Raw genomic sequence first — 27917 nt, 5'->3', positions numbered from 1 at the left:
TCTATCTATCTATCTATCTATCTATCTATCTATCTATCTATCTATCTCCATCAGTGAGATTACGAACAATTTGATCATACAACAGCAAAATTAATTTAGTTATTTGTAGATCTTTTATCAGTGTGGAATGAGCAAATATAGCCACTAGATAAACCTGAAAGCAGTCATTCTTATGGGAGAAAAAACAATCCTCTGGAGTGTTATCTATCACCATTCCAAAGATAACACTTTATCACCAATGATAGAAATATCCTCTTTTTGGAAATTTACATTGAAATTCATTATCTTGTGTGTGTGTATGTATGTATGTATCTATCTATCAGATCAATAGATATACTTAAATGATCTTCAGATAATAGGTACATACACAACCCACTCCACATCCATCCTCAAAACCTTGCCATTTTAATAGGATTTCCCAGAACTTATTGTTCATGATATATACAGATTACCCAGATATAGTTCCATACCATGATTATCTACCAGCATAAAATTTTATTGGAGTTCCCTGGTAATGCTTAGCGTTTTAACTGGCAAATATGAAGTATTGTTAAAATGTTTCAGTCCAGAAAAGACTCTCATCCATGTGAGTAATCACACTTTTAATCTGGTAGTTGTTGAGGCTTAAATTATGCTTTAGAAACAATTTAAAAATAAAAAAGTAATGTTTTGTTCATAAAAAAGAGTACCTTGTTCCCCTGCTATTAGAATTAAAGAAAAACACCTAGCTGAAGTTTACATTCTACTGTCTGACAACATTTCAATCTCTAGAAATATTGACTTGTTGATTTAAAGCAATCAATTCTAAATCTTTGCTTACATGATTCTTACAGCATATTCATGGGAATAAAAGATGAGATTTGTCATTGTTCAGAGCATGAATTGATAGATTAGAGGCAATTGTTTTCTTGAGGACATTGTCATGATTACTGTATTCATTGATAATTGCATTCATTGGAACTTTACTGTTCCATTGAATACTGTTATACTGATTTGGCACAGCCTACAGCCTGACTTAATAGAGCTAGTTTAGTCTAATCAGATTCTGTGATGATAAGAGGACTGCAAGAGCTCCCTCTAGTGTCAAATTTAATATCCTAGAATTGACATTTAAAAACTAAATCTTTGACAATCGTTATTTTTTTAACATTCTTTTTAATCACCTGAATTACCACGATAATTGAATTTGTAGTCATGATTTTGGAATTTAAATTCAATTTTAAAATGCTTAGCATTCCCAAGTTGTAAGAAACTATAGTTGGGAGACTAGTCATGAAAACAGCATGCTAGATAAATGTTGGTCTGTACCTACTCATATAATAAGAATTTTGCAGAGCAACTGAGTAGCTACAACTTGATTATACAACAGTGAAATGAATTTAGTTATTTGTAGATATTTTATCAGTGTGGAATGAGCAAGTGCAGCCCCTAGATAAACTTGAAAACAGTCATACTTATGGGAGAAAAAAACAAACAAACCTCTGTAATGTTATCTATCACCACTTCAAAGATAACATTTTATCCCCAATGCTAGAAATATCCTCTTTTTGGAAATTTACATTGGAATTCATTATCTCACAGCATCATTAAAAAAGTCTACAAGCCTAACAATGACAACTTTATAATATTTTATTACCTCCCTGGCTAGCACAACCAGTTTTCTAGAATGTCAACTTACTCTTGCAAATCTAATGCTGAAGTTACCCTATCAAAACCAATCTGAGGTCTGCAGTTACACCAGTATTCAGAGCACATAAGTCCTGTTCTCTATGTCCAATCCTGGGGTTCAGTTTTATTGACCACACCAGTTCTCTTCTCAAAAAGCTTCACAAGCTTCCTATTGTTTTTGGATAAAATATAAACATCTCCTTTAGGTATTTGAAATCTTTCACAATAAAGTCTGTAGGCATTTATTGGTTTACTTGCTATGTGCCTGGTGTTGGAAATACAAAGGCAAAAGAGAAATAGTCCCTAATTTTAAGGAGTTTTTATTCTAACCATGGAGATATACACATACATACACACAGCTATGTAATGCTATATATACATACTCAGTGAGACTGAGAAGCTCCAAAGGATCCAGACTGATTTTTCTGTTCCCCTGTCATATAATGCCCTAATCCCTGCACCTAGCAACACTTTTACATTGGAGAAACAGGTACAGTCATCCCTTCCACATCACAACTTTCCCCATTGCAGTTTCAATGTAATATGGGTTGGCATAAGAAATTAAATGGGATTTTTGGGGAGTTTTGTGGAAGCTGCAGACAACATGGGAAAGCCAGCAGATGACACAGAATAAGGTTAGAAACTCAGAAATTCATAAAATATATGTATAGTATTGTATAATAGCATATTGTATCTTTTAATACCACAATAATTCAGACTTCTTCTTTGGTATGAAAGGATGGCCAAAAAAATTTATGCAGATTTTACAGATCTCAGGGCACCATGTCCCTAACCCCTACGATGTGGAAGGTATAACTATATGACTCTTGACTGTATGTACTCATCTGAAAATAGTGCAGATATAGAAGGAAATGACTATTGGTTGAATAGTTGTTCTAGCTTGTTATCCTTGCTGTAAAACTGTTGGAAGTGATGATTGAAATTGTAAGAAAGATTTGAGAGGGAAGAAGTATGTGCTGATTTCTTTTTCCCTCTCATCTCCAAAAAGACTCACTTAAAAAAATAAATTATACAACAGGATAAATTTTAATTAATACACTTTTTTGTACAAACTCTTTAAATCTTTTTTAAAAAAATATTTTATACACACACATACAAAGCACATACAAGGTTACCTTGGATGAGAAGGTATTAGTTAGCAGAAGGAAAGGCCTCTTGTAGAAGGTGTTACTTGAGCTGATTCTTGAAGGGAAGGAACCAGGGATTCTAAGAGGTATTTGGGAGCAGGGAGAGCATGGGAGACAACCAGTCAAAGCAACAGAGACAGGAGATCTTCAGTATGTCTCAATCCTATATTTTCGGTATTACTACACACTGCTCTCTTTTCTGCACTCAAAGTTGTAACCAAGCTGGCTTACTAACTGTTACCCCTTTCACCTCCATGCCTTTGTATATACTAAAAGGTTCCCAAACTTATTTGGCCTACTGCCCCCTTTAAAAAAATACTCAGTGCCCCCCTGGAAATCTACTTTCTTCAACTCTTTAATGGTTTTTTAAATTTGCATGATTTCAAAAAATATATTTTTTTAAAAAAAGATGCATCTTAAATTTAATACTATATTGTAAATTTGTGGGTTTTTTTCCTGCATTGAAATTTTGATGATGCAATATTGTGTCATGTAACTGTATAGAATCGTACTGTAAACAAGTCATTACATGCACATATTCCTGACAATTCATGTTGGACTTCCTGACAATGCATGACATATTCACCTCCCAATACTTACTTGTTAAGACCTGTTTGTCAACTTGACCACTGATCTGTTATAAACACATTTTTTGTGTTTATTTGGAAAATAATGCAATCACTATGATTTTAACTCTGTTATACAACAGATGAAACATGTATAAATGGTTTTTCAAATTTTTTTTCTCTTCTTTCCTTATGCTTCCACTGCTCCCTTATCTTTATTCAATGCTCTCCAACTGCACCCCAGGCTACTACCACCCCCATGGATTGTTCCAGCACTCCCCAGGGAGTGGTACCACCCACTTTGGGAACCTCTGTTATACTACTCATTGCTGGAATTATTTTCCTCTTCTAGCTCCCTTCAGAGCTCAGCTCAAGCACCTCCTCCCTCCTTGAAGAGATCTTTCCTGATTCCTTAGCTGTTAGTTTCCCCTCCCTATGAACTTATGTTGAATGAATTTTGTGAATATCATGTATTTACTTACCTGTGACCAAGCTTTATCCCTTCAGTAGAATGTAAGCTAGTTGTAACTTAAGTCACTGGGGAGCACAAGAGCAGAGCCTGTCTTTTGCCTTTTTTTGTGTCCTAGTGCTTAGCACTGTGCCTGGCACAGAGTAGGCATTTAGGAACATGTGGATTCATAGATGCTGTCAGGTAAGAAATCAAGGTTTAGAGAAGCTAAGGTTTAGAGAAAAAAAAAGGGAGGAGTAGAATATCTGCCAAGGGGTTTTAACACACATGATAAAAGAGAGATCTGGGGCATCTAGGTGGTACATTGGATAGAGCACTGGGCTTAGAAGCAGGAAGACTCATCTTCATGAATTCAAATCTAGCCTCAGACACTTATTAGCTGGGCGATCCTGGGCAAGGCACTTAATCCTATTTGCCTCAGTTTCCTCATCTGTAGAATGAGCTGGAGAAAGAAATGGCAAAGACTGTAATATCTTTACCAAGAAAACACCAGAAGTGGAGTCACAGAGTTAGACACGACTGAAATGATTCAAGAACAACCACAAAAATAGTCTGGAGGCATGTATACAAGATGTGACAGAGAACATCCTGATATCTTTTATCGTATGATGGAAAACTTCCCCAAAAGGAAGGAAGGAAGGAACAAAATAAGCATTTATTAAGTACCTACAGTGTGCCAGGCACTGTGTTAAGTGTTTTAAAAGCATCTCATTTTGTTCTCTGGGAGAACAGCCCTGGGAGGTAAATGCTATTTATGATTCCCATTTTATAGTTGAAAAAACTGAAGCAAACAGGAGTTGAGTGACTTGTCCAGGGTCACACACATAGGATATGTGAAGTCAAATTTGAACTCAGGTCTTCCTGACTCCAGGCTCAGTGCTCTGTTCACTCTGCCACTTAGTTGTTTACAGTATGATAGCTACTAATCAATTATGCTTTTACATGACTATAAGTGATATACCTTAAGGAATTAAGAAAGCATTGCCAAGGTGCAGCAAGGTTACACAGTGGATAGAGCATTGGCCCTGGAGTCAGAAGGACCTGAGTTCAAATGTGGCCCAAGACACTTGATACTTACTAGTTATGTGACCCTGGGCAAGTCACTTAACCCTAATTGCCTCCCCTCGCAAAAAATTGCTGAAGATTACAAAGTTATGACCAAGAAACTAAGGATCTGGGGGGGGGGTAAAGGTGGTATGTTCACCACTAGGGCATTAGAAGAGAAAGACAGACTTGGGAAATGAACACCTAATTTCTAAGAATGGGAGTGAATGATAATCATAATAGGCCAGGATGGAATATGCCTGACAAGGGCTGTCAGCAATGCTTTTTCTTGATGTTTTGCAAATAATCAAAAGGGATTTAAACAGAAAAGGAAGCACATGGGCAATGGTCGAGCAAAATAGTATCAATATGGTATCATATATACCATATATCAACAGAGCATCATATATATCATATATCATGGATATGAAAGTATTATGTAATACAGTAGAGTTATGTGAAGTGATCCAGGAACAAGAAGGGCAAAACAGTGTTGAAAACTTTTTCATGATGATGAATATAGGCAGAAATGATATTTCAGTCAGAATATTCTATAGAACATCTGAGCAGAAGGAAGTAGATGGAGAGTTCAGGAAATAGATCACAAACTTGGCATAGAGGAGTGCTACAGTAATGATAAAGGACTTCATTCATGTAGGCACCTGCTAGAACTCTTTATCTCTCAGTCAAATGCAAAGCAGTTAATATTTTATTAACTTGTCTTAATAACAATTCCTTTCTTCAAAAGGTAATGGAATCAATAAGAGGAAATTCTATTCTGAATCTGAGTCTCACTAAAGAGGAGGAATTACTTGTTGTGGGATAGAAATTGTGGGGAAGGGCCATCCATCAGAATTTGTGATAGAAGACAAGAAAGTGATACCTAGTTTGAAATCCACCGTTGGTTTCAGGAGAGCAAGGAAAGGTAGAAATGCATTCATTGAAATTTTATAGGAGAATCCAGCCTAGGAGGGATGGAAAAGCTCTCAGTAATGAAGTTCTGATGACACAAAGAGAAAGGATTCAGATGAGGAGGAAAAGGAGGAGTTGTCTCAAGAGACTGAGTGGATGCACAGGGAACTCAGCAACCAAAGTAGATTTTTAATAGACTGGTAGAGAAGATAGAAACAGGGCAGGTAATGGAGCATAAATATAAAATGTGGCACAATCCTCAAATGACAGTGCCAGGAATGTTCACATTCAGAATGAAATGAAGTTGGCAAAAAAAGCTAATGAGAACTGAGAGTAGTTTTTAAAGCTTTATAAGGGAAAAGAATAGGACCACTGCTCAGAGGGGATGGGATGATGTTTAATGATGAAAGGGAGATGGCAAAGCTGCTTATCTCTCATTTTATTTGCATTTTCCTCTGCCAAGTACAATGACCTCTAGGCTAGAAAGGAAACAACCAACGCAGCTAATAGGGAATTGATACCCTAGATGATGAGGAGATAATAATAGAACACCTACTGGCCCTTCCTAAGTTTAGGTCATCAGGCCCAGATGAACTAAATTTTGGGGACATTAAAAAAATGGAAATAGTTATTGCCAAGTCACTGTAATTATGTTTGACAGCTCATAGAGAACAGGAGAAGTACTATAGAACAAGAAAAGAGCAAATGTCCTGATTTTAAAAAGAGGGGTAGGGGAAGAAAAGATTGGTTTGAAAAATATAAGTCAATAAGCTTGGCTTTAATTCATTGTAAATTTCTAGAATGTGTTGTTAATGGAATGGTCAGCATCTAGAAAAGGAAAAAAAATGAGCTAATTGATATGCTTTGTAAAGAATAGGCCATGCCAGGCTAACTGCATTTATTTTGTTGACAAGTTTACTAGACTAATAGAGAAGGGGAATGCTATAGATACAGTTTCCTTAGATTTTAGCAAATAATGTAACAAAATCTTCCATGCTATTGTTATAGAAAAGATGGAGATACGATTTAAATAATAGTATAGTTGGGCAGCTAGGTGGTACAGTGGATAGAGTCAGGAAGACATGAGTTAAAATCTGGCCTCGACACTTAGGAGCTGTGTGATCCTAGGTGAGTCATTTAACCCTGTTTGCCTCATTTGTAAAATGAGCTGGAGAAGGAAGTGGCAAACCACTCTGGTATTTTTGCCAAGAAGACCCCAAATAGGGTCACCGCGTGTCAGACGTGACTGAAATGATTGAACAACAACAACCACAAAATAGTCTATCAGTTTCAAACTTATTGATGCAATATCAATTATAAATGAAGTCATTAGTGCTTTGTAGATCTGTACTTGATCCTGTGCTGCTTAATTTCACCCATGAGTTAGATAGAGATCTAAGTAGTACTCTTATCAAAGTTGCTGATGAGAGACACAGAACTAGGAGAGATACCTCGATGACAATCAGGATTCACAAAGATCTTGACTGGCCAGAATCTAAAAAGTTAAAAAGTAGTAGTTCAAATCATCAACTTGGATTGGTCAATTAAATAGCTACGTTTTTTTTTTTAAACAAAATCAGCCTTACTTTTCTCCCACCAGGCTGGGAAAACTACAACAATAATTTGATTTGATTGTCCTTATTGAATTTACAGCAGAGCTAATTGTACTTGGCTAAAAATTTATTGCTATAGCAACTTTTTCAAAAGTGTTAATAATGTGCTGTTACTTTGCTTTTATAAATAACTCTAAGGTTTATCTCTTTGTCTGAATGAAAACTGTCCAAGAATGGGCATTCCATTTTAGGATTATATAACTCTAGTTTAGAATGGAATGATAGATATCTTATAAATCTAAGCCTTAAAAAGTTGGTACATTTCCATTTAACTTCAAAAAAAATCTGTCTTTAATACTTTGATGGATTTGTGATCTCATTGATTTGGGCAAGCTCTCCACGTATAATCTATCTACATAAAAATATTCCCTTTTGCAACCAATCAAGAAGGATTTATTAAGTACAAGATAGGAGAAATATAGTTCAACAATAGTTTGTGTGAAAACTGCTGGGGATTTTAATGGACTACAAGCTCACTAAGAGTTAACATTGTGAAATGGCAGCTAAAAAAGTTAAATGCAGTCTTCAGCTGTATCATCTCTCACCTGAATGTTTTAAATAGCCTCCTAAAAGGTCTTTCTTTCTCTAGTGTCTCCTCTTTCCCAAGTAATTCTTCACGGAGCAGCCAAATTGGCTTTACTAAAGAACAAGTCTGACCATGTCCCTCCCCTGCTCAAGAAGCCTTAGTGGTTCCCTAGTTCCATCAGGAAAAAATAAAAGCTCCTCTGTTTGGCATTTAAAGTCCTTTACAGTCTAGTGCTAAACTATCTATACAAATTAGCTTCATTTTACTGCTCCTTATACGCTCTACATTTTGACCAAACTGGCGCTCTTGCCATTCTCCATTTATGCCAATACTTTTTCCACCTCTGTGACTTATATAGGTTTCCTCCCATGTATTGAATGTTTTCCCTCCTTGTGCTTCTTGGAATCCTTAGTCCCCTTCAAAGATCAGCTCAAGTCTCATCTCCTGTATAAGGCCTTTCAAAATCCCTCAGTTGCTAATGATTCCCCTGAGATTACTTTGATATATTTTTGATTTCCTTATCTTGATCATTTTATTTCCCCTGCTGTTGTCTGACCCAGTAGAATGTAACCTCTGTGATTCTTGAGGATAAGAACAGTTTTATTTTTGCCTTCGTATTTTCAGTAAGGTCCCTTTCACATAGTTGGTGTTCAAATAATGCTTAATTAATTGAATTGCATTGCATTGAGTGGCATAATATCTAGAGAGGGGTGTGGAACCTGTGGCCTCAAGGCCACATGTGGACTTCTAGGTCCTTAAGTGCAGCCCTTTGACTGGATCCAAACTTCATAGAACAAATCCCCTAAAAAAAATGATTTGTTCTGTAAAACTTGGACTGTCAAAAAAGCCTTACCCAAGGACCTAGAAGGCCACTTGTAGCCTCGAGGCTGCAGGTTCCCCACCCCTGATCTAGAACTATGAAGATGAAAGTCCCAACTGTACTCTACCCAGCTCAGGCCACATGTAGTCCTGGAATATTATGTTCAGATCTCAGAACCACATTTTTGGAAGAACATTGATAAACAGAAGATTGTCCAGAATAGGGCAAGCAAGATGGTGCAGGATGTCAAGATCATGTCATATAAGAACTAGATGAAGGAACTGGAAATATCTTAGAAATGAGAAGTATTGGGAAGACATGTTAGTTGTCTTCAAATATCTGAATTGCTGCAATATAGAAGAAAAAATAGACCTACTTTGCTTGGCCCCAGGGGGAAGAATTAGGAGCAATAGGAAGAAGTTATAATGAGGCAAATTTAAGTTTGATATAAAGAAGAATTTCCTAATAATTTGAACTATTAAAAATGGAATGGACTGTCTCAGGAGGTGGTAGACCTTGGAAGTCTTTAAAGAGAGTCTGGACAAATATTTGTTGGGGATGTTATACTGAAGAATCCTTTTGCAGATAGGTTGGATTTATATGGAACTTCAACTCTCAAATTTCTCTTCAACTCTCAAATTCTTTGATTTTCTGATTTATGAAATGTAATATGTAAGATATTCCAAAGTTTCCTTTCCCATTTCCAAATTACAAGTGAATTATATCTGCCACTAACCTCTTCTGCCTATGTCGTTTGTTTTCCAGCTTCATCTTATCCATTGGAATTCCACCCTTTATAGCAGCATTGATGAGGCTGTGGGGAAAACACATGGAATAGCTATTATTGCTTTGTTTGTTCAGGTAAATGGTCTACTATTAATATCATACATTACGATTTAGAGATGCCAAATGATATTTTTTAATTTGCTTGGAACTGGATTTTTATTTTGTAGTTTTATTAATAAAGCAGACAAACCCCTTGATACTTTAAACAGACATGTGTATCTTTGGAGATCAAGATGTACAAAGCTATATTCCTTAGTAGAAAAGACTTAACCTCTTTTAGATAGATAAATAATTCCTTCATAGTACTTCCTTCAGAGTATTATTCTGGAAGTACAAATATCCTGGAAGAGAGAATTTAGTTTAAGTCTTCTTATGACATTATTCATTTATTTTATAAGAATCCTTTACAATGATCTTAGACTAACCATAGAATCTATGAAGTATCAATCATACGACTTCTTAGTTAATTAGACTAAGCTAGAGAAAATCAAGAAAGTATAAAACCCACTTTTAAAACTAAAAACAGTGAGCCAGTTAGCTAGTATATAATGTGAACACTTGCAATTTCAGCTCATCTGCTTAGAGTCTTAGAATGTGGAGAATTTGAAGAGTTAATAGAACCTGATCCCTTTGGTTTTTGTAGATGACATAACTAAGATCCAGTGAGTTTACTTGGATTGGTCAATTAAGCAGTTAGGATTTTTAAAATTTATTATTTATTTATTTTTGTTGTTGTTGTTGTTTTCAATTAGATCTCCTAATTCCCACTAGGCTGGGAAAACCTGCAACAATAATTTTGACTTGGTTGTCATTATCGAATTTTTAGCAGAGTTAATTGAATTGTACTTAGCTAAAACTATAACTATTTACTACTATATTACTATAACAACTTTTTCAAAAGTATTAATAATTTGCTATTGCTTTTTTAAAAATAAATAACTCTAGGATTTGTCTTTGTCTGGATGAAAATGGCTCCCCTTTTTAGGAATATATATCTCTAGATTAAAATGGAATGATAGATATCTTATAAATCCATGCCTTAAAAATTTGGTACATTTCCATTTAACTTTAAAAGAATATCTATCTTCAATACTTTGATGGATTTGTGATCTCATTGATTTGGGCAAGCTCTCCATGTATAATCTATCTACTTAAAAATTATTCCTTTTTACAACCAATCAAGAAGGATTTATTAAGCAAGCATGTTAGGGCACAATGTTAGGTGCTATGGAATATAAATAAAGTATAAAACACGGGCCTTGATCTCAAGGAGCTTACAATCTTATTGGGGAATAAGACACACATATTTCAAACAATTTTGAAACCAAGATATGACAGATTATATGATGGCATATAAATAATGTGGTTTAGGTTCCTAAATGCTAAAGAAGTCTAGGAATATGTTAGCTGGAATAGATAGGGAAGAACACTTCATGAGTACCTATTCTCTTACAAATGTGCCTATATCTCTCATTTGTTGATTAAAATTGAATTAGTTCCATGTTTACTAAAAAAAAAAAACTATCTAAAGAATAATGAAGACCTGACAATCCATCAAAGTCAGCTTGATTATTTAGAGACCAATGATTCTATTTACAGGTTACACAAAGTCTTTGTTTCTCCTCTTTTTTCCAGCTTGTCTTACTAATATTTTACTGTTAAAACTCCAGAGAAGAAGGGAAGTTGCCAATACAATCATTTAGTTTTGTTCCTAGTAGGTAGCTATTATATGTGAGAAAAGGAGCTAATAGCTAAAATGCCTTTTTGGATAATCATAATGTCACTTAATTTCTGTCTGTCTCAATTTCCTCATCTGTAAAATGGGAATAGTAATAGCACCTACATTCCAGGCTTCTTGTAAAGAGCAAATGTGATAATACTTGTCAGGAGCTTAGTGCAGTGCCTAGAACATAGTAAGTGCTATATAAATGTTATCTATAATTTGCTATTATTATTATTATTATTAACTGATATGGTACTTTAAGGTTTTTAAAGTGCCTTACATATATTCTATCATTTTATCTGTGGACTTTAATTACTTTACCTTCACCATGTTGATAAAGCATGATTGGCCAGAAAAAAGGAAAAGCAAAGAAAATTAATTTGTGCTGCTTTTTCTAACCTTAGAAATTATATCCAAGTAGCCTAAATACTGACCCTGCCCCACTCCTCATCTATGATATCATTAGTGTAGAAGAACTTCCTTTACTGATGCAGATCAGTAACCATTCTTTACCTTACCATTTTAGAGACTGGCCTGGGAAATTCTGACTTTGACCAGGCTCACATTGAACCAGTACTTGACAGAGGCAAGACTTCAGTCTAGATCTTTGTGACTCAGAGGCAACTCTCTTTCCATTTCATCAGGCTGGCAAATTCTTAAAATAAAACAATAGAAAACAAACAAAAAAATGGAAACAATAATCTCATTCTCACTTCTCCCCATCTCCCAACAATAAACCAGCTTGTGGATATTATTTATTTAACCAAAAGTGAATTGACTTTAAACAACATAATGTGAACAGCATGTTCTTATCAATAAATTTTAAAATAAAAATCATATGGTTAAACTATTTAAGATCATAGTCGTATTTCCATAGTACTTAATGTTACCCTTACTTCAGTTACTAAATATCTGGTTGTTGTCGAGTTGTTTTTTGTGTCTGACTCTTCGTGATCCCACTATCCCATTTGTTTTTTTTTTTTTTTGACAAAGATACTGGAGTGGTGTGCCATTTCATTTTCTAGCTCATTTTACAGATGAGGAATAGAGACAAACAGGGTTAAGTGACCTGTTCGGGGTCACACAGTTAGTAAGTCTCTGAAGCCACTTTGAATTCAGTAAAATGAGTCTTCCTGATTCCAGGCCCGGCACTCTATCCATTGTGCCATATATCTGCTTTGTTGTGGCTGTTCTTCCATGATAATGGATATGGGAAAATATTCCTCTGTTTCACTGTTCTGCAAAGCTGGGGATGGGATAGGGATAAAAACAGAAAGGTTTAGCTATGCTTTTGTTGTCTTGAGTTTTTTGAATATTTTTCAAACAAAATGTGATGTGTCTTTGACATTTTCATCTTCTGATTTGATGTGTCGCAAAGGAAATTTTTTTCCCTGCTATACAATAAGATGAAGTTAGAATGAGTTGTTGCCCATTTGATATTTAATTATTTTGTTGTGCCAGTTTGGGCTGCAATTTTGATTTTATCTAATTATTATTGTTATTGTTCAGTCATTTTTCAGTCATGTCTGACTCTCTATGACCCCATTTGGGATTTTCTTGGCAAAGGTATTGGGGTCATTTGCCATTTTCTTCTCCAGCTTATTTTACAGATGAGGAAACTGAGGCAAACAGGGTTAAATGACTTCCCCAGGGTCACTTAGCTAATAAGTATCTGAGGCTAGATTTGAACTCAAGAAGATTAGTTTTCCTGACTCCAAGTTTTTTTAAAGGCATTTTTAGACTTTAACCACTTAATCTTGTTTGACGGCACTCTATCATAGTTACTAATGTGGAAGTAACTGAATTATTCCAAACAAAAAGATGCCACTTACATATGGTAGTCAACTTATTACAATATTTTGTACAATAACATTGTGCAAAACATAAACTTCCATTTTTGGATTGTTTATTCTTTGTGTTTCAGATAGGAAAAGAGCACATTGGCTTGAAGGCAGTAACTGATGTTCTCCAGGATATTCAGTACAAGGTAAGTCATTATTTAAAAAGGGGAAAAACAAAACAAAAGAAAACTTGATGTATGAGAGATGTATAATAAATCAACAGAAGTTGTGAGGTAAGTATCAAAAAAAATTGCCTAATAAATACAATGAGGCAATACAAAATTACTGTGATTATACTAAGAAAAAAGAATATGACCTGAAAGATACTATTCAGGTGAATGATAGTCATAGGAAAATGTCCTTAAATGTATCATGGAATCACATTTTGAGCTGGTCATATTACCTTACAGGCCTATACCGAATCCATTTTGGAATTTATATTTGGGTTAAAGTGGGCCTGGAGAGTTTAGTTCAGTCTTGTATTGCTGCCATAGATATGGTGTTTGGGCAATGCCTATTTGGTCTAAAAGCTCTCAATGAATCATCGGATTCATTTCACAACTAATTTGAAGATTAAGATCTTTTTCAGTTCAACTCTAGATTAAGTTTGTGGGGTCTTGGACTAGTCTAGAACCTTTCAGAGAGATAGAGTTGTCCTAAAATGCAGCCATAGAGAAGATCTCAAGGGGCTCCTTTGACTGATCACTTTAAGAGTGGATTTCAAAGGGCACATCTAGGCAAGACCAAATTTTGATGACCACTTCAATCTAAATGCATACACCTAGGGTTCGGAAGAGGCACCTCTCATCCTACTTTATGTTTGATTGAAATAACTCGGAATGCAAAAGATGCTCTTGTTTATGCTTCATTTATTATGGCATTAGTTATTGAAAAATAATGATCTGAGTTCAGTTCTTGGACTTGAGTTTAATTTTTTTAGAGATACAGATGATATTACAATGCAACACACAGAAGGTGGGCAAACTCAATTTGGCACATTAAAGTGAACTCTCTTGCTTTGAGTAAAGGATTAATGTTTTAAAGTTCAGTTTGGGGTACATACAGGATTAATTTTCATTTCAATTATAAACATAAGAGCAGATCATTTGGGGATCTCAAATGTGAAACTTTGAATGATGGGATAGATCTTTTCCTTAAATTCAAATCTGGCATCAAGAAAAGGACGCTGGACTCCAAACATTTTTATCCTTGGAGAAAGTTTGCCTCTTGGTAATTAAGGAGAAAAATACGATTAGGAGAATTTGAAATAAACATAGATTTGTAGTAGAATTAATTTGATCAAAACTTCAAATTTATCTCTGACCAGAAAACAACCCACTAAATATCGGATAGTTGCAAATATTGTAGACTCATCAAAAGTCATTTGAAGAATCTTCTGCCATTTTGTTTTGTATTTTTCATGCTTCACATTTGAAAATAATGTGAGGTTAATTAGTACTATTTTTTTCCCTAGGGGAAGACTAAAATAATACCCTGCTTTAATCCAAATACTTTGTTACCAGGTGAGTGGTCTTAACACTGAAATCTGTAAAATGAATTGTAACTAAAAGTGTAAGTAAACATTATGCTTTCTCTTGAATTTATACCTTTGTATTTTCAAAATCTTTTGTTATAAGTTCTCATTGAATAGCATCTATGAGTACAGAAGGCATGCACCAAATTGCAACAGTTGCAAACATGGGAGTAACCCTTTGTCAATAGGATAGGGAATTTGTCAGCTCCATGAACAATGGGAAAAATAAAATGGCAACAGTAAAAGTTATGAGACATTTCTTAGTTACACAGTACTTATCATTTTATCTTCACAAGACTGGGTGAGGTAGGACAAGTGGGTCCTGCCAACTTCAAGAATACCACTTACTCATTACTCAATTCTGGACATAAAATTGGAGACTATCTTCTGTAATGTCCTTTTGCCAGTCACCAGAGATCATTCCATCACAGGAAGTGATTAGACATCTAGACATTGTAGAGAGATGTTAAGCACCTTATACAAGCAGTTCACTGAAAGGAGGATGAAATCTCTATCATCAGCATTGTTATACACAACAAAAAGGTACAAATGAATTGGTCCATTTAGCTGCCTCTGGAATACAAAGGAAAAGAAATTAGAAAAAATCTTAACTGTTTAAACACTTGTAGTCTTCTGGATATTCCAAGAGACTAGAGAAATTTGATTTTCTGCATCTACATGTTTCAGGTATAATCAGTTTTCCCTTGTCTTCTGTGTGTTGAAATGGTGCTTAACACTTTTTCATTGTTCTTTCTTTCCCCCTGGGGAGATGGATTATGTCTTTCTTAGCTATCCATGTTAATAAATGGATTGATTTCAAAGAAATGACATATCATGGTTATCACAGGTTTTTGGTAAGTTTTTTTCTCCATGAAATTTTAGAAGAATGAAATAGGCATCATCTATGAGTTCTATCACTGCCATTAGTAACTTGAAGGAAATAGCTTGAGAATTACTCCATTGAAAGTCTCAAGTATATTTTAAAAGTAGTTGTTTTCTAAAAAACAACTTTTATTTGGTGTCCCTACTAACTCAGTGGCAGAGCTAGTCTTGGAGGCAGGAAGATCTAAATTCAAATCTTGCCTCAGACACTAGCTGTGCATATCTGGGCAAGCTGCTTAATCTCTCAGCCTCATTTTACTCATTGGTAAAGGTGGGATTATAAAGACATCTACCATATAAGGCTCTTGAGAGGATTAAGTGAGATGATATTTATAAAGCTCTTTGTAAATCTTAAAACACTATATAAATGCTACCTATGATTATTCTTATTTAACACATTACTGTGATTTATTTCCTTCTTTAAAAAAAAAAAACAGATCCTCTTTTGCGTGATTATTGGGTGTATGAAGGCTCCCTTACTATCCCACCTTGCAGTGAAGGCGTTACTTGGATCTTATTCCGATACCCTTTAACTATATCGCAGATACAGGTAATGGTTGTACTTCCACTGCTCATAAAGTATAATTGTGGGTTAAAAGTTGTTTTGTTTTGTTTTTGCTATAGAAAAGGACTTAACAGTTTTACCTTTACATCAAAATCAGATTTTTGTTGTTCAAACATTTTCAGTCATGTATGACTCTCTGTGACCCCATTTAGGGTTTTCTTGGCAAAGATATTGGAATGGTTTGCCATTTCCTTCTCCAGCTCACTTTATAGGTAAGGAAACTGAGGCAAACAGAGGAAACAGAGGTAAATTGACTTGCTCAGGATCACATAGCTAGTAAATATTTGAGGCCAGATTTGAACTCAAGAAGATGAATTTTCCTAACTCCAGGCCCTGCACTCTAGCTACTGTGACACCCTTAAAATCAGATAGGAACTATATTTTAATCTGGTATAGGCCACACTCAAGAACGTTGTGGGCCTCATGCAGCTCACAGGCTATGTATTTGACAGTTTTAGGGGATAAAGAGCAGCAGAGTACCTTGAACTCAAGGCATCCATCTGCTGAGGAAATTGCCCTGTGAGTTCAGGACACCATCTGAGGCACTATCTGTATTAGATACTCAATACTTCACTGTATCTATGATTAATGCTAATGATCACAACCCACCTGTATCTACTCATCTTGAGTAAATTTCATCCATGAACCTCATACAATCCTAAATACATGGTCTACCCAATGTGCTTAGATTGTTCCTCTAGTTCTTTTAACATTGTATGAATACTAGTACAGTATGTAGGGTGTCTGCATCAACCTATGTACATGGTATATGATAAGTTCACCTTCTTTTCTCCTCATATAGCATTCGGATCACATCTTTTACATCATTTTTTTGAATATATATATATATATATTTATATATAGCCATTTAAGTAGGTTGCAGCCTCCTTATATTCATTGTGTACCTATCAGTTGCACTTTGAGTCACCCACAATTTAAAATTCCTTGGAGGCTATAGAAATCTATATTCAGAAGGTTTTAAAAAATTATTATTGACTTTGAGTTCCTTTTTGGATCATCCAATTTCCAGCATGTACTTGACCTGCTATAGTCTGATAATTTCTCTTTTTTCTTCATTTGGCTAATCTTTCCATATCTTAAAAGGTTCCTTTTCTTTATGTCCCTTCCATTTCTAATAACTTTCTTTCCTTTGCTAGGCAACTATGAAGTGTCCTCATTTGTTTACATTATCTTTTTAGGTCTTTACTTTGTATTTTCCTTGGAATTTCCAGGAAGTTGTCTTTAAAACAGTTTATAGACTTCCTGTGGGCTATTTACTGTTTTAGAAATTACTTTCAATTCTTGCTTCACTATAGCCAAAAATTGATTCTAGTTTTTTCATAATGCTATTTGTTTTTTTATAATGAATCATACACATCTGCATATATAGTAGTAATATATCATATTGTAAAGAAAATCACTTTTTCCATGTATCAGTTTAAGTGTGCTGAATTAATCTAATTGTTCTTTAAATGCTTTTAAAAATTTGCTATGTAAAAGGCAAAATGAGGGACTAGAAGCATGAATCTTTTGTCATTAGTAAAGTTAGAATAATTTTTACCTATTTTTTTCTGACAATGGAAATACAGTCAAAGAACTTTGAGGGATAGATTATTTTGTTTCTTTCTCTACTTCCAATAAATCAACATATTAATATCACAGAAAGATAGCTAACTGTGAATTTGTAGGAATACCCATTTTGTTGTTATTGTTCATTTGTCCATTTCCTTCTCCAGCTCATTTTACAAATGAGAAAACTGAGGCAGACAGGCTTAATTGACTTTCTCAGGGTCACAGAGCTAGTAAGTGTCTGAGGTCAGATTTGAACTCAGCAAAATTCATCTTTCTGACTCCAGGCCCAGCACCCTATCCATTGTGCCACCTAGCTGCCCCCTAATTAAACAAAATTTTCTATTAGAAAATATATTTGTATGATTATTATTTATACAATTTTATAATCTACTTGCAAATTTTTTTTTATCACAAACAAGATTTTCTACCAATACTAGAGTCTATCATACATCAATTTATTTGTAGATAATTTTTTTTTACTTTCTTGATTACTATCAAGATTATATATATGGCATTATATATAGTCAGAAATTCTAACCCAAGTCTTAATAAAATTTAAATGTATCCTCTTTTGTCTTGTCTTCAGAAGAAAAAGATTACAACATTCAGATTTACTAATATAATAATATCAATTCCTTCATATTCAATTCAATTCATCACAACAAATATTTTTCAAGTGTCTATTATGTGCAAGGCACTTTTAGGTACTAAAGATACAAAGATAAGGATGACACAATCCTTCAAGGGTCTTATAATCTAGGGGAATGGAGAATAATGAATTAAATATTTATGCAGATAAATATAATACCATTATATAATGACATTTCCTGGTGCTTACCTTTCTGTCATGCCCATATCGCTACTGAGATTTTTGATGATGTCACTGTCCATTTGCATGTACCATATTAACCAGAGAGAAAATTAAAGTAATCTCCTTAAAATGTTTCACACAAATATCTTGATTACAATTACAATTAACTTAAGGTATAAAGTTTTCATTAATGATTTGCCTAAAGCTATTCTTTTTTTTCTTATCATATTCATCACTACCACTCTCAGCTCATATTTAATTTCTCTCTCAGTTTTACTGTCTTCACCATTCTTAACTTTTTTTAATTCAATGAAATCATAATGAATTTCATCCATAGAATTGGAAATTTCTCAAATCCTTTAGCTACAGTCTGGGTTTATCTGTGCTCTTAATGTTTTCATGCAGTGGTAGAGCAATGCTGAATAGACTTCCTGTTTTCCAAAGGACTTACATGGGGAATCTATTACCATTACTACTTTAAAATTCACAGGGTGATTTTTCCATATGCCTTTTAATACATTCCCCTTTATACTTCTTATTTCCATGGGTCATCATTTTATTAATCGTTCATAAGATTCAGAATCTCTTACAAAACTGTCTAAAACAGCAGTTTAATTCCTTGAATTATAGTACGACATGCAACTTTACAAGTAACTGAGAAAAGCAACAAAATGTTATCAATCCTCAGTCTTAGCTGGAAAGGCTCATAAGCCTGCAGTGGCCAAGCTTTGCCACTAGATGGTACTTGTACACAAACTTAAGATGCCATGAAATTTAAAAATTAACCTGCCTGGGGAGTATGGTTGGGGACCCTTTTGAGTAAATGTATGTATAGATGAAAAAATTGGTACGTCCCAAGGAAAACATATCCACAATGTAATATCTTGGCAAGTTTGCTATTTTTTGTTAGGCCCTATTTAATTTGGAGCATTAGGGATATATAGAGAACTTTTGTAGAATTATTACTTATTTGTAGTAGAAGTTGAATCATTGTGATATTTACTGCAGTAATAGTTATAGATGCTCTTTGGTATTATATAAAAATATGCGATTTGATATTGGTTTGCATAACCCTAAAGGTGCTTCCTCCCTTCCTCCCTCTCTCACCTTTCCCTCCCCTTCCTTCCTTCCTGCTTCCCTCTCTCCTTCCCTTTCTTCCTTCCTTTCTTCTTTACCTTCCACTAACTTATGTCTTAATTTTTTTCTATTTGTTGTGACATTACAGCTTTTTATAGGTTTTCATGATACTTATTAGAGGTGGAGCCATTAACAGTATATGCAAATAGTTCTATTACTTCATCATCATCTCCTCATCTAATGGTGTCCTGAGACTAAGGATAAAGAGTAGCCTGGTATAATATTCTAGAGAGTCAGTCTCTGAATGAATGAATGAAAAAGCATTTATTAAGCTTTATAGATACAAGCAAGGAATATAATTCCTGCCCTTAAGGGGCTTACTTTCTAAAAGAAGAAGACAATATATAAAGCAGAGCTAGAGTAAGAAAGCAAGGAAGTGGGGAGAGGGCCATATAATTTGGAAATAGTTGGGAAGTGGCATTGTGGCTTGTTTCTGGGCAAGATAAGGCAAAAAGCCCATCTTTCAGAGTCTGGGGTCCCAGGAGCAGACATCTGGAGTCAAAAAATCCTGTGTTCAAATTGTCGCTTCTGACACAATGCTGGGGATGTGATCATGGGGAAATCACAAGCTCACAGTGCCTCACTTTTTTTTTTTAAGATAGTGCCTTAAACATACTAGGGACCATGACTTGCCCACCTGAATTGTCCTAAAGGAGTTTCCATGCTGCAATTCCCTATACCTATGAAATCTCAGATTTTGACCAAATTGTATTCTGATAGGTCTATGAGCGTTTACATGGACAGTTAATTGGGCTCAGCAAATTCCATTGCATATTATGATTATTGTGAAATTAGTGTTTATAACTGAACATCTTTATTATTATAGACATTAATTTGAGTTGGGTTGGTTATATTACTATTTGTTTATAGTACACCAAATAAAAATTTTTGCTTCACCTTACTTTGATAAGGATCTATGATAGATTCATTATTTCATTGGGATAGGCTCTTTCTTCACTGAGGAAAATTCTAAACTTGATCAGTCAACCAACCAATGAATTAAGCATTAATTTAGTGCTATGTGGCAGTACTGTGCTAGTAACGGGGATGCAAAAAACAAACAAACAAACAAACAAAAAAGAAATTCCTACTTTCAAGAAGCTTACATTTTAATGTGGCAGACACAATCCTTAAAAGATAGATGCTCCTTAGTAGACAGTTTTCACAAGTTACTGTGGCCAAGATATTAACTACCTACTATCACAGGTTCAGATATCACATCATTTCTCATTGAAGCCTTTCCAGCTTGAGAGGGTTTTACAGAATTTTAATGTTGCTAGTATGTTTTTTTGAGACCATGTGATTTTCTCCATTCTCTAATTAGCCACTGATGTTGGATTTAATGCAGGATACATTTTCTAATAACAGGTAAAGCTATAATAAGCTAACCACTCTCTTAGTCTTACTCTTAAGCAAGAATTTAGAGCGTGTGCATTCAACTGGCTCTGCTAACTTATTTACCTTTATCTCTCCCTATATTTTATAATAGTAACCCATAACTCCACTGGAACAATTTCTCTTAGGATCAGCTAGACACTTCCTAGATATGTGACCCTGGGCAAGTCATTTGTCACCTCTCAATTTCCTCATCCATAAAATAGGAATAATAATAACACCTTCTTTATAAGGTTGTTATGAGGATCAAATAACATAACATATATAACCTATTTTCTATCATGTTGGTATAGCCTCAATTTCCTCATCTATGAAATGGGAGAAGCAATAGGCCCTACTTCACAGGATTGTTGGGAGGATCAAATGAGATAACATATATAAGACATTGTCATAGTGTTCCATATTGAGGTCCATATCTCCTTGGGGTCAGAGACTGTTTCCTTCATGTACTTGTATAACCGGATTTTAGCACAATGCCTTATACACAGCAAGTACTTTAAATGTCTGTGGAATTTAATTTGCTGAATTAATGTTTTAATACCCTCTTTACCCTTAACACTGGAAGCAGAAAACTAGTTAGAAATAGCTATTTCAGGCACCATTCTACAGTAACACTCTTATCATGGGTTACTTAGTATGGTTAATTTAACTATCAAGGTGGGCACACTTTTCTGTGTTTTATGTGTAGGCAGACAAAAGGGTCCCTGAGGGAGCTGCACTCTTCCAGAGAATAGACACAGGACTTTCCTTTAAGAGTACTGCTTTCTTCCCTTTGTATCATTCCATGAGATTAGGCAATATGGTCTTGTGAATGGAGACAGGAAGCATTTGGGGAATGGAAAGGGGGTAATCTTAGAACCACACTCTCAGAAAAAAGTTTAGCTTAATCTGGGGTCAATTGATATTCAGTAGTTGCCAATCTCAGCCATTAAAGTAGTTCATTCAGTTCTTTGGATAATTCTGGTTACTCTTGTTTAGATACAAACTAGCAGAACATAGAAGTAGGAGTTCCTGCTTTTCTAGGAACACAAAGACAGGCCATATATTCCCGTAGTCAGTCCAAAATAGATAGATCCCAAAATGGACACACAAAACAAGAGTGGCATCCCATACACCTAAGGCAGAGATTTCTTAAGTCCATATCATTCTCCATGAATATTGGAGATATTCATAATAATATTCTCTATGAATATCTGTAAAACTTCATGGAATTTTACTTTATAATTATAAATGGCAAAAATAAAATTATCATATTTTAACACTGCTTTTTATATAAGGCTAATTTATATAAAACTAATTTCCTACCACCAACCTCAATCAGGCTGTAGCTAATGAGAATATATCTAATTTTTTTGCCTAAAAGAATTCACTGCCACTGTTCCCTTATACTCACTGTTCCTCTCTTTCTATGTTTGACAATTAGGTCTTCCTTTTCATGATTGCATGATGGGCCTGGTTTTCCCTGATCCTTTGGCTTGTTTATTTTCTATCCAATGTCTGTGTCCTTGCTATATTGAATGTGACATGCTGAAATCTGCTTTGGACTAGTGGCCTATGTTTGTTATCATCTTCAAATAGGACACAGAAAATCATACAGTAGGATAGTAAGGGCTGTATACAAAATGGAAGAACAGGAAAAAAAATAGTCAAGAAGGAAAAATACCATCTACTATCCAAGGCAATTCATGATTGTGATCACCACTACCACCACCACCATTAATAAGTACTTATTAAGAACTTTCTATGAGAAGACAGGACTCATTGATAAAATCCCTGATGTTGGGAAAGATTGAAAGCAAAAGGAGAAGAGGATGGTAGAGGATGAGATGGATAGATAGTATCACGGAAGCAACAAACCTGAGCTTGGAAAGACATTGGGAGAGAGTAGGTGATAGAAGGGCCAGGCAGACTATGGTCCATGGAGTCATGAAGAGTTGGACATGATTGAATGGATGAACAACAACACTACCAGGAACTATGCTAAGCACTGAAGATACAAAGAAAGGTAAAAACCGAATATCTGTCCTCAAAGAGCTAATATTTTTATTGTGGTGAGAAGAGACTATGTATGTACAAGATATATACAGTACAATTGGAAGGAAATCTTTGAAGTGGTCTGTGTTTGTGTTAGAAAAGGTCTCATGAAAAAGGTAGGTTTTGAGCTGTGTCATGAAGGAAGCCAAGGAAGACAGAAATGAAGTGGGAGAACATTCATTCCATGAATGGGGGATAGTTAGAGAAAAAGCATGGAGTCAGGTGATGGAGTATTGTGTTCAAGGAACAGCAAGGAGGCCAATGGTGTTTGATCATAGATTACATGAAAGTGAGTAAAGTGTAAGAAGACTGGAAAGGTAGGAAGGAGACAGATTGTGAAGGGTTTTAAAAGCCGGAGGACTTTAGATTTGATCCTGGAGGTAATAGGGAGATTCTGGAGTTCAATGAATGGAAGCCCGACATAGTCAGACCTGTGCTTTAGGAGGATCACTTTGCCAGCTGAATGGAAGATGGACTAGAGTGAGGTGATACTTGTGTCAGGGAGACCAACCAAAAGGCAATAGTCCAGGCATGAAATCGTGAAGGTCAGCACCAGGGAGTGGTTGTCTGAGTGGAGAGAAAGGGACACATATGAGGGATGTTGTGAAGGCAGAAACAACAAGACTTGGTGACAGATTGGGTGTGTGGGGGGAGTATGAGTGATACTAGTACTATGCACAGAAAGGCAAAACAGCTGATGAAGGGGTGAGACAGGAGAATGATAGGATGGAGAAGAGCTAGTATGGAAGAAAATTGCTGTTGTTTTTTCATGATGCCAATGTTAGGGAGGAGAAATGGCACAGCAAGTTGTAGCTTCCACCTTGATCTTCCCAGATGATTGACCATATTTTGTGGTGTAGGCAGATTGCTGCCTGGGAGACCTGCATCAGTAAGCATTGGGCAGAAAATGCTGTCAAGTGTTAATTTTTAACTTCATGCCTTTGCTCCTATTTATCTCGTCTGTTTACCCCCTTGTCTGTCCCAATCTTAGTATTATACTTTTTTTTAGAACTATAAATTTAGCCTTCTAACCTTAACCTTCTTCTTAACCTTAAAGATTTTTCCTTTACTTAGTAGAAAAGTTAATGTTTTCAAAGCATATCTCATTTGATCCTCATGACAACCCTGTGAGGTAGGTACTATTATTACCCCCATTTTCCAAATGAAAAAATGGAGGCCGAGAGAAATTGAATGACTAGCCTTGGTTATCTCAGCTCCTAAGTGGCTGTGGCAATATTTGAAATATATTTTTCATTACTCCAAGTTCAGTGCTTTAATCCATTGTGTTACCAACTGTACCTAGTAGAAAGAGTGCACCGGTGATTTCATTTGTACAGAGAACTATTGGTTGACAAAAGTCCCACTAATAATGCAGCTCAGCACTTTTTCTATAATTTACAGGCTAGAGGGTTGCCTAGGGCACGTAGGTGGCAGAGTGTATAGAGTGCCATACCCAGAGTCAGAGTGACTCATCTTCCTGAGTTCAAGTCTGGCCTCAGACACTTACTTGCTGTGTGACCCTGGGTAAGTCACTTAACCCTGTTTGCCTCAGTTTCCTCATCTGTAAAATGAGCTGGAGAAGGAAATGGCAAACCACTCCATTATCTCTGCCAAGGAAACTCCCAATGAGGTCATGACTAAACAATAACAACAACGAGAGGGTTGTCTAGAACAGTGGCGTCAAATTCATAGAAGCTGGGGTCCACAAAACCATGCATAAGGATCTCTGGGGGCCATATATTGATTTTTAAACACAACATATTAACATTATATTCTATTGTATTTTTATTTATTTTTGTTAAATATTTTCCAATTACATTTTAATGTTGGAGTCCAAAAACCTGGGTTGTGAGTTATTTAACTTCCCCAAGCCCAAGTTGCCTCATCTGTAAAAAAGGGATAATAATGACTCTACTGTACCCACCTACTTGACAGGTTTATTGTGAAGATTTCATGCAATCATGGATTGGATAGTATTTTGAAATCAATACAATTTTCTCTCTTAGAGAAAAAAAAATCATTGCTTTTTATTTTTACATCATAATCATTTCCTGACATACTAATGCCCTTTATTGATGGTTTCTGGTAACAAACACAAGATAATAAAACAAAACCAACCTATGGTGATCATATTTGACAATGTATATTGCATTGTATACCCATTGAACCCCACTCCCACCTCATTATGGATGTGTTTCATCATCTGTTCTTTGAGACAGAGATTGGTCTTTATAATCAATCAAAGTTTGTCTTTTGACGTAACTTCAACAGGTTTCAAAAAGCTGAGTGAGATAGTAAAAAAAGTACTATATTTTGAGTTAGATGATCTGCTTTTTAATTTATTTATTCATTTAACAAACATCAATTTAAGCACTTACTTTGTGTTAGGTGCTGGGAATATAAAGTCTCTGCAGAATTTAAATAATAATACATGTTCTGTTTGCCAAACAGAGTTATTAAGAGAAAAGTGCTTTATGAACTTTAAAACTTTGTGGAAATGTGAATTATTGTTTTTATAATGTTGTAGACATATCAAATGGTAGCATTTGGGTAGCATAAGACTCAGAGAATTGGTGTGATCATATTCTTCTTTTTGATCATATGGGATCCAATAACTTGCTTATCACTTTATTTTCCCACCTAATATATGAATAAACTATACCACTCTAAAATAGCATCCTTATTCAATTATATCATCCATGTCATGCTCTAATTTTCCTTTTCTTCTCGATGGTCACTATAGACATATATATCTATATATATGTCTATATATATGTCTATAGATATATGTCCATATATATAGACATGTATCTACCTTTATGGGTAGATGCAAGTCAATACATGTCTGCTGATATTTTTTGATAGGAGTAGAAACCCAGCTCTCACTCTCTTAGCATTGTTTATAGGCAGAGAACTCTCTTTATGAAGAAGCCAAATGTCTTGGCTCTGCAGTCGCAATAGACTTCAATTCGTGACAAGCCACTATGATTTAATTTGCTGAGCTATAGAAGAGAAAATTCCCAATCTCATTTAGAATCTCATTAAAGGAGTCCTTGGTATTATGGCATTTTCAATATTAATGTGAAATTATATATAAGGTATTATATATACATGAGATATTGTATTTTACTATCATGCTATTCAGTGATATAATAAAATAACTAAGGGCTAGATTTATGTCATTATGGATTTGGCTCTCACTGACTTCAGAGAAATGAGGCTATTGGCAAAATCTATCCCTAAAGCACTAAGTAATGCTTTCCTATTGCCAGGGACAAACTCTCTCTTTGTAGAGGGGAGCCAAATCCAAAGGAATGTGTATTAGAAGTACTCATTTCAACTACTCATGCACATAGATGATTTCTAAGTTAGCTATAACCTCACAGAATAAAGATTTAGATGCTATTAACATACAGTTTCATGAAAACATCTGTTCAAAGTGCAGGAGTGTGGTTTTTTTTAAGGCAAATAAAATGTTCAACTATATTAAGAAGGGAATTTAGAATAATCTAGAAAATATTATAATGACAGCAAATAAATCAGCACATCCTTGAATTCTTCATTCAGTGTTTCTCACATAATTTCAGTGGAGGCAGGGCAAAAATAGAAGGTCCAGAGAGGACAATAAAAATGATAGGAGACATAGGCAGGAGATGGGATTCTATACAAGAAAAAATTGAAAAGACTAGTATTATTTGGTTTGGAGGGAAAAGAAAAGATGAGCAGAAGGAGAATTGATTGATATATAAAATAACAAAAGGAATCAAGAATGGCAGACAATGTCCCCAAGGTATCTGATGCATTTGATAGATTAAAAATTTGAATTGAGTAAAAGAAAATATTTTTCTTCATACATTATAGGGTTAACTTATGTAACTACTGCTGCAGGGTATTATTATGGTAAATAGTCAGTATCTTCAGTTGCATTGTCTGCTGCAGGATATCATTAAGGGAAAGAGTCAGCATCTGAATTACCAAGGTAAAAAAAAAAGTTATTCATCATAATGCTTCACTGTGGAAACTGCAAAACAGCTTGATTTAAGAAGCAATTTTCTACTATGCGGTACTATTGACAATTAAGTACATTACAGAGCATTTACATCTCCTGTAGAATCAAGAATTGATAGAATATGGAACTGGAAGTTCCTGTTTAGTTAAATTTTTTATATTAATACTGGTTAAAATGCCATAGAAAAGGGAAAAAAAGATTGGAAGGATTACTTGTTCTATATAGAATTTGAATGAGAATATAATTCTTTCTTTCCAAGTCATTTATGGTCATAACCATTAAATAACTTTAAGATGAAACAGTGGCCTAAACATTAGGAAGATGAGATTAAAAACTGTTTTTCAGCAAGAATGTTGCCTGATTGGCAAATGAGATTCCAAGCCCAGAATATATTTTTCATCAGATCTCTATCCATAAATTATTTAGACAGGGCTTATCATTATTCCTCAGTCTTCTTCTTTTTTCTTTTTGCCTCCTCTTTCCTCTTTTTTTGCCATTCCCTTATATATTTTTCTGCTCACCTCACATTTCAAATTCAATCATTTCCCCAATTTCTTCCTCTTCTTTCACGTCTCCCTACTTTTCATTCCATTCCATTAATGAAGCAAGAGAATAGCATAGGGGAGAAAAGCATATTCTAACATTTTCGTGTTCATGGATGTATCTATGAAAGTCTTGGAAATAGGAATTTGAGTTTTCACCCCTCTTAATGCCACCTTCTCTATGGCTTATTTTTAGACTTTTAGGTTGGAGTTGGGGTGGGATGGGAGAAGTGATAATATACCAAATATCTGACACCAGTGTGGATTATAGGGCTTGACTGGTTCATATGGTCTGGATATAGCTAACCTGCATAGTCCAA

The 27917-nt window shown here is 35.0% G+C and overlaps 1 protein-coding gene across 2 annotated transcripts in view; it reads left to right on the top strand.

The window, feature by feature from the left end:
• LOC114054257 (carbonic anhydrase-related protein) overlaps nt 1–27917 on the top strand; it is a 183067-nt gene that overhangs the window by 100607 nt on the left and 54543 nt on the right. For both annotated transcript variants that reach the window (XM_027877438.1, XM_027877437.1), the window contains exons 4-7: nt 9532–9627; nt 13200–13262; nt 14591–14639; nt 15970–16082. In XM_027877438.1, coding sequence (XP_027733239.1) covers nt 9532–9627; nt 13200–13262; nt 14591–14639; nt 15970–16082 — 321 coding nt within the window. The remainder of the gene's footprint in view (nt 1–9531; nt 9628–13199; nt 13263–14590; nt 14640–15969; nt 16083–27917) is intronic.

Source organism: Vombatus ursinus, unplaced genomic scaffold (assembly GCF_900497805.2).
Source record: "Vombatus ursinus unplaced genomic scaffold, bare-nosed wombat genome assembly UNPS02014812.1, whole genome shotgun sequence".
Lineage (NCBI taxonomy): Eukaryota > Metazoa > Chordata > Mammalia > Diprotodontia > Vombatidae > Vombatus > Vombatus ursinus.
Note: the sequence above shows the minus strand (reverse complement) of the source record. Positions and strands in the feature narration are given on the sequence as shown.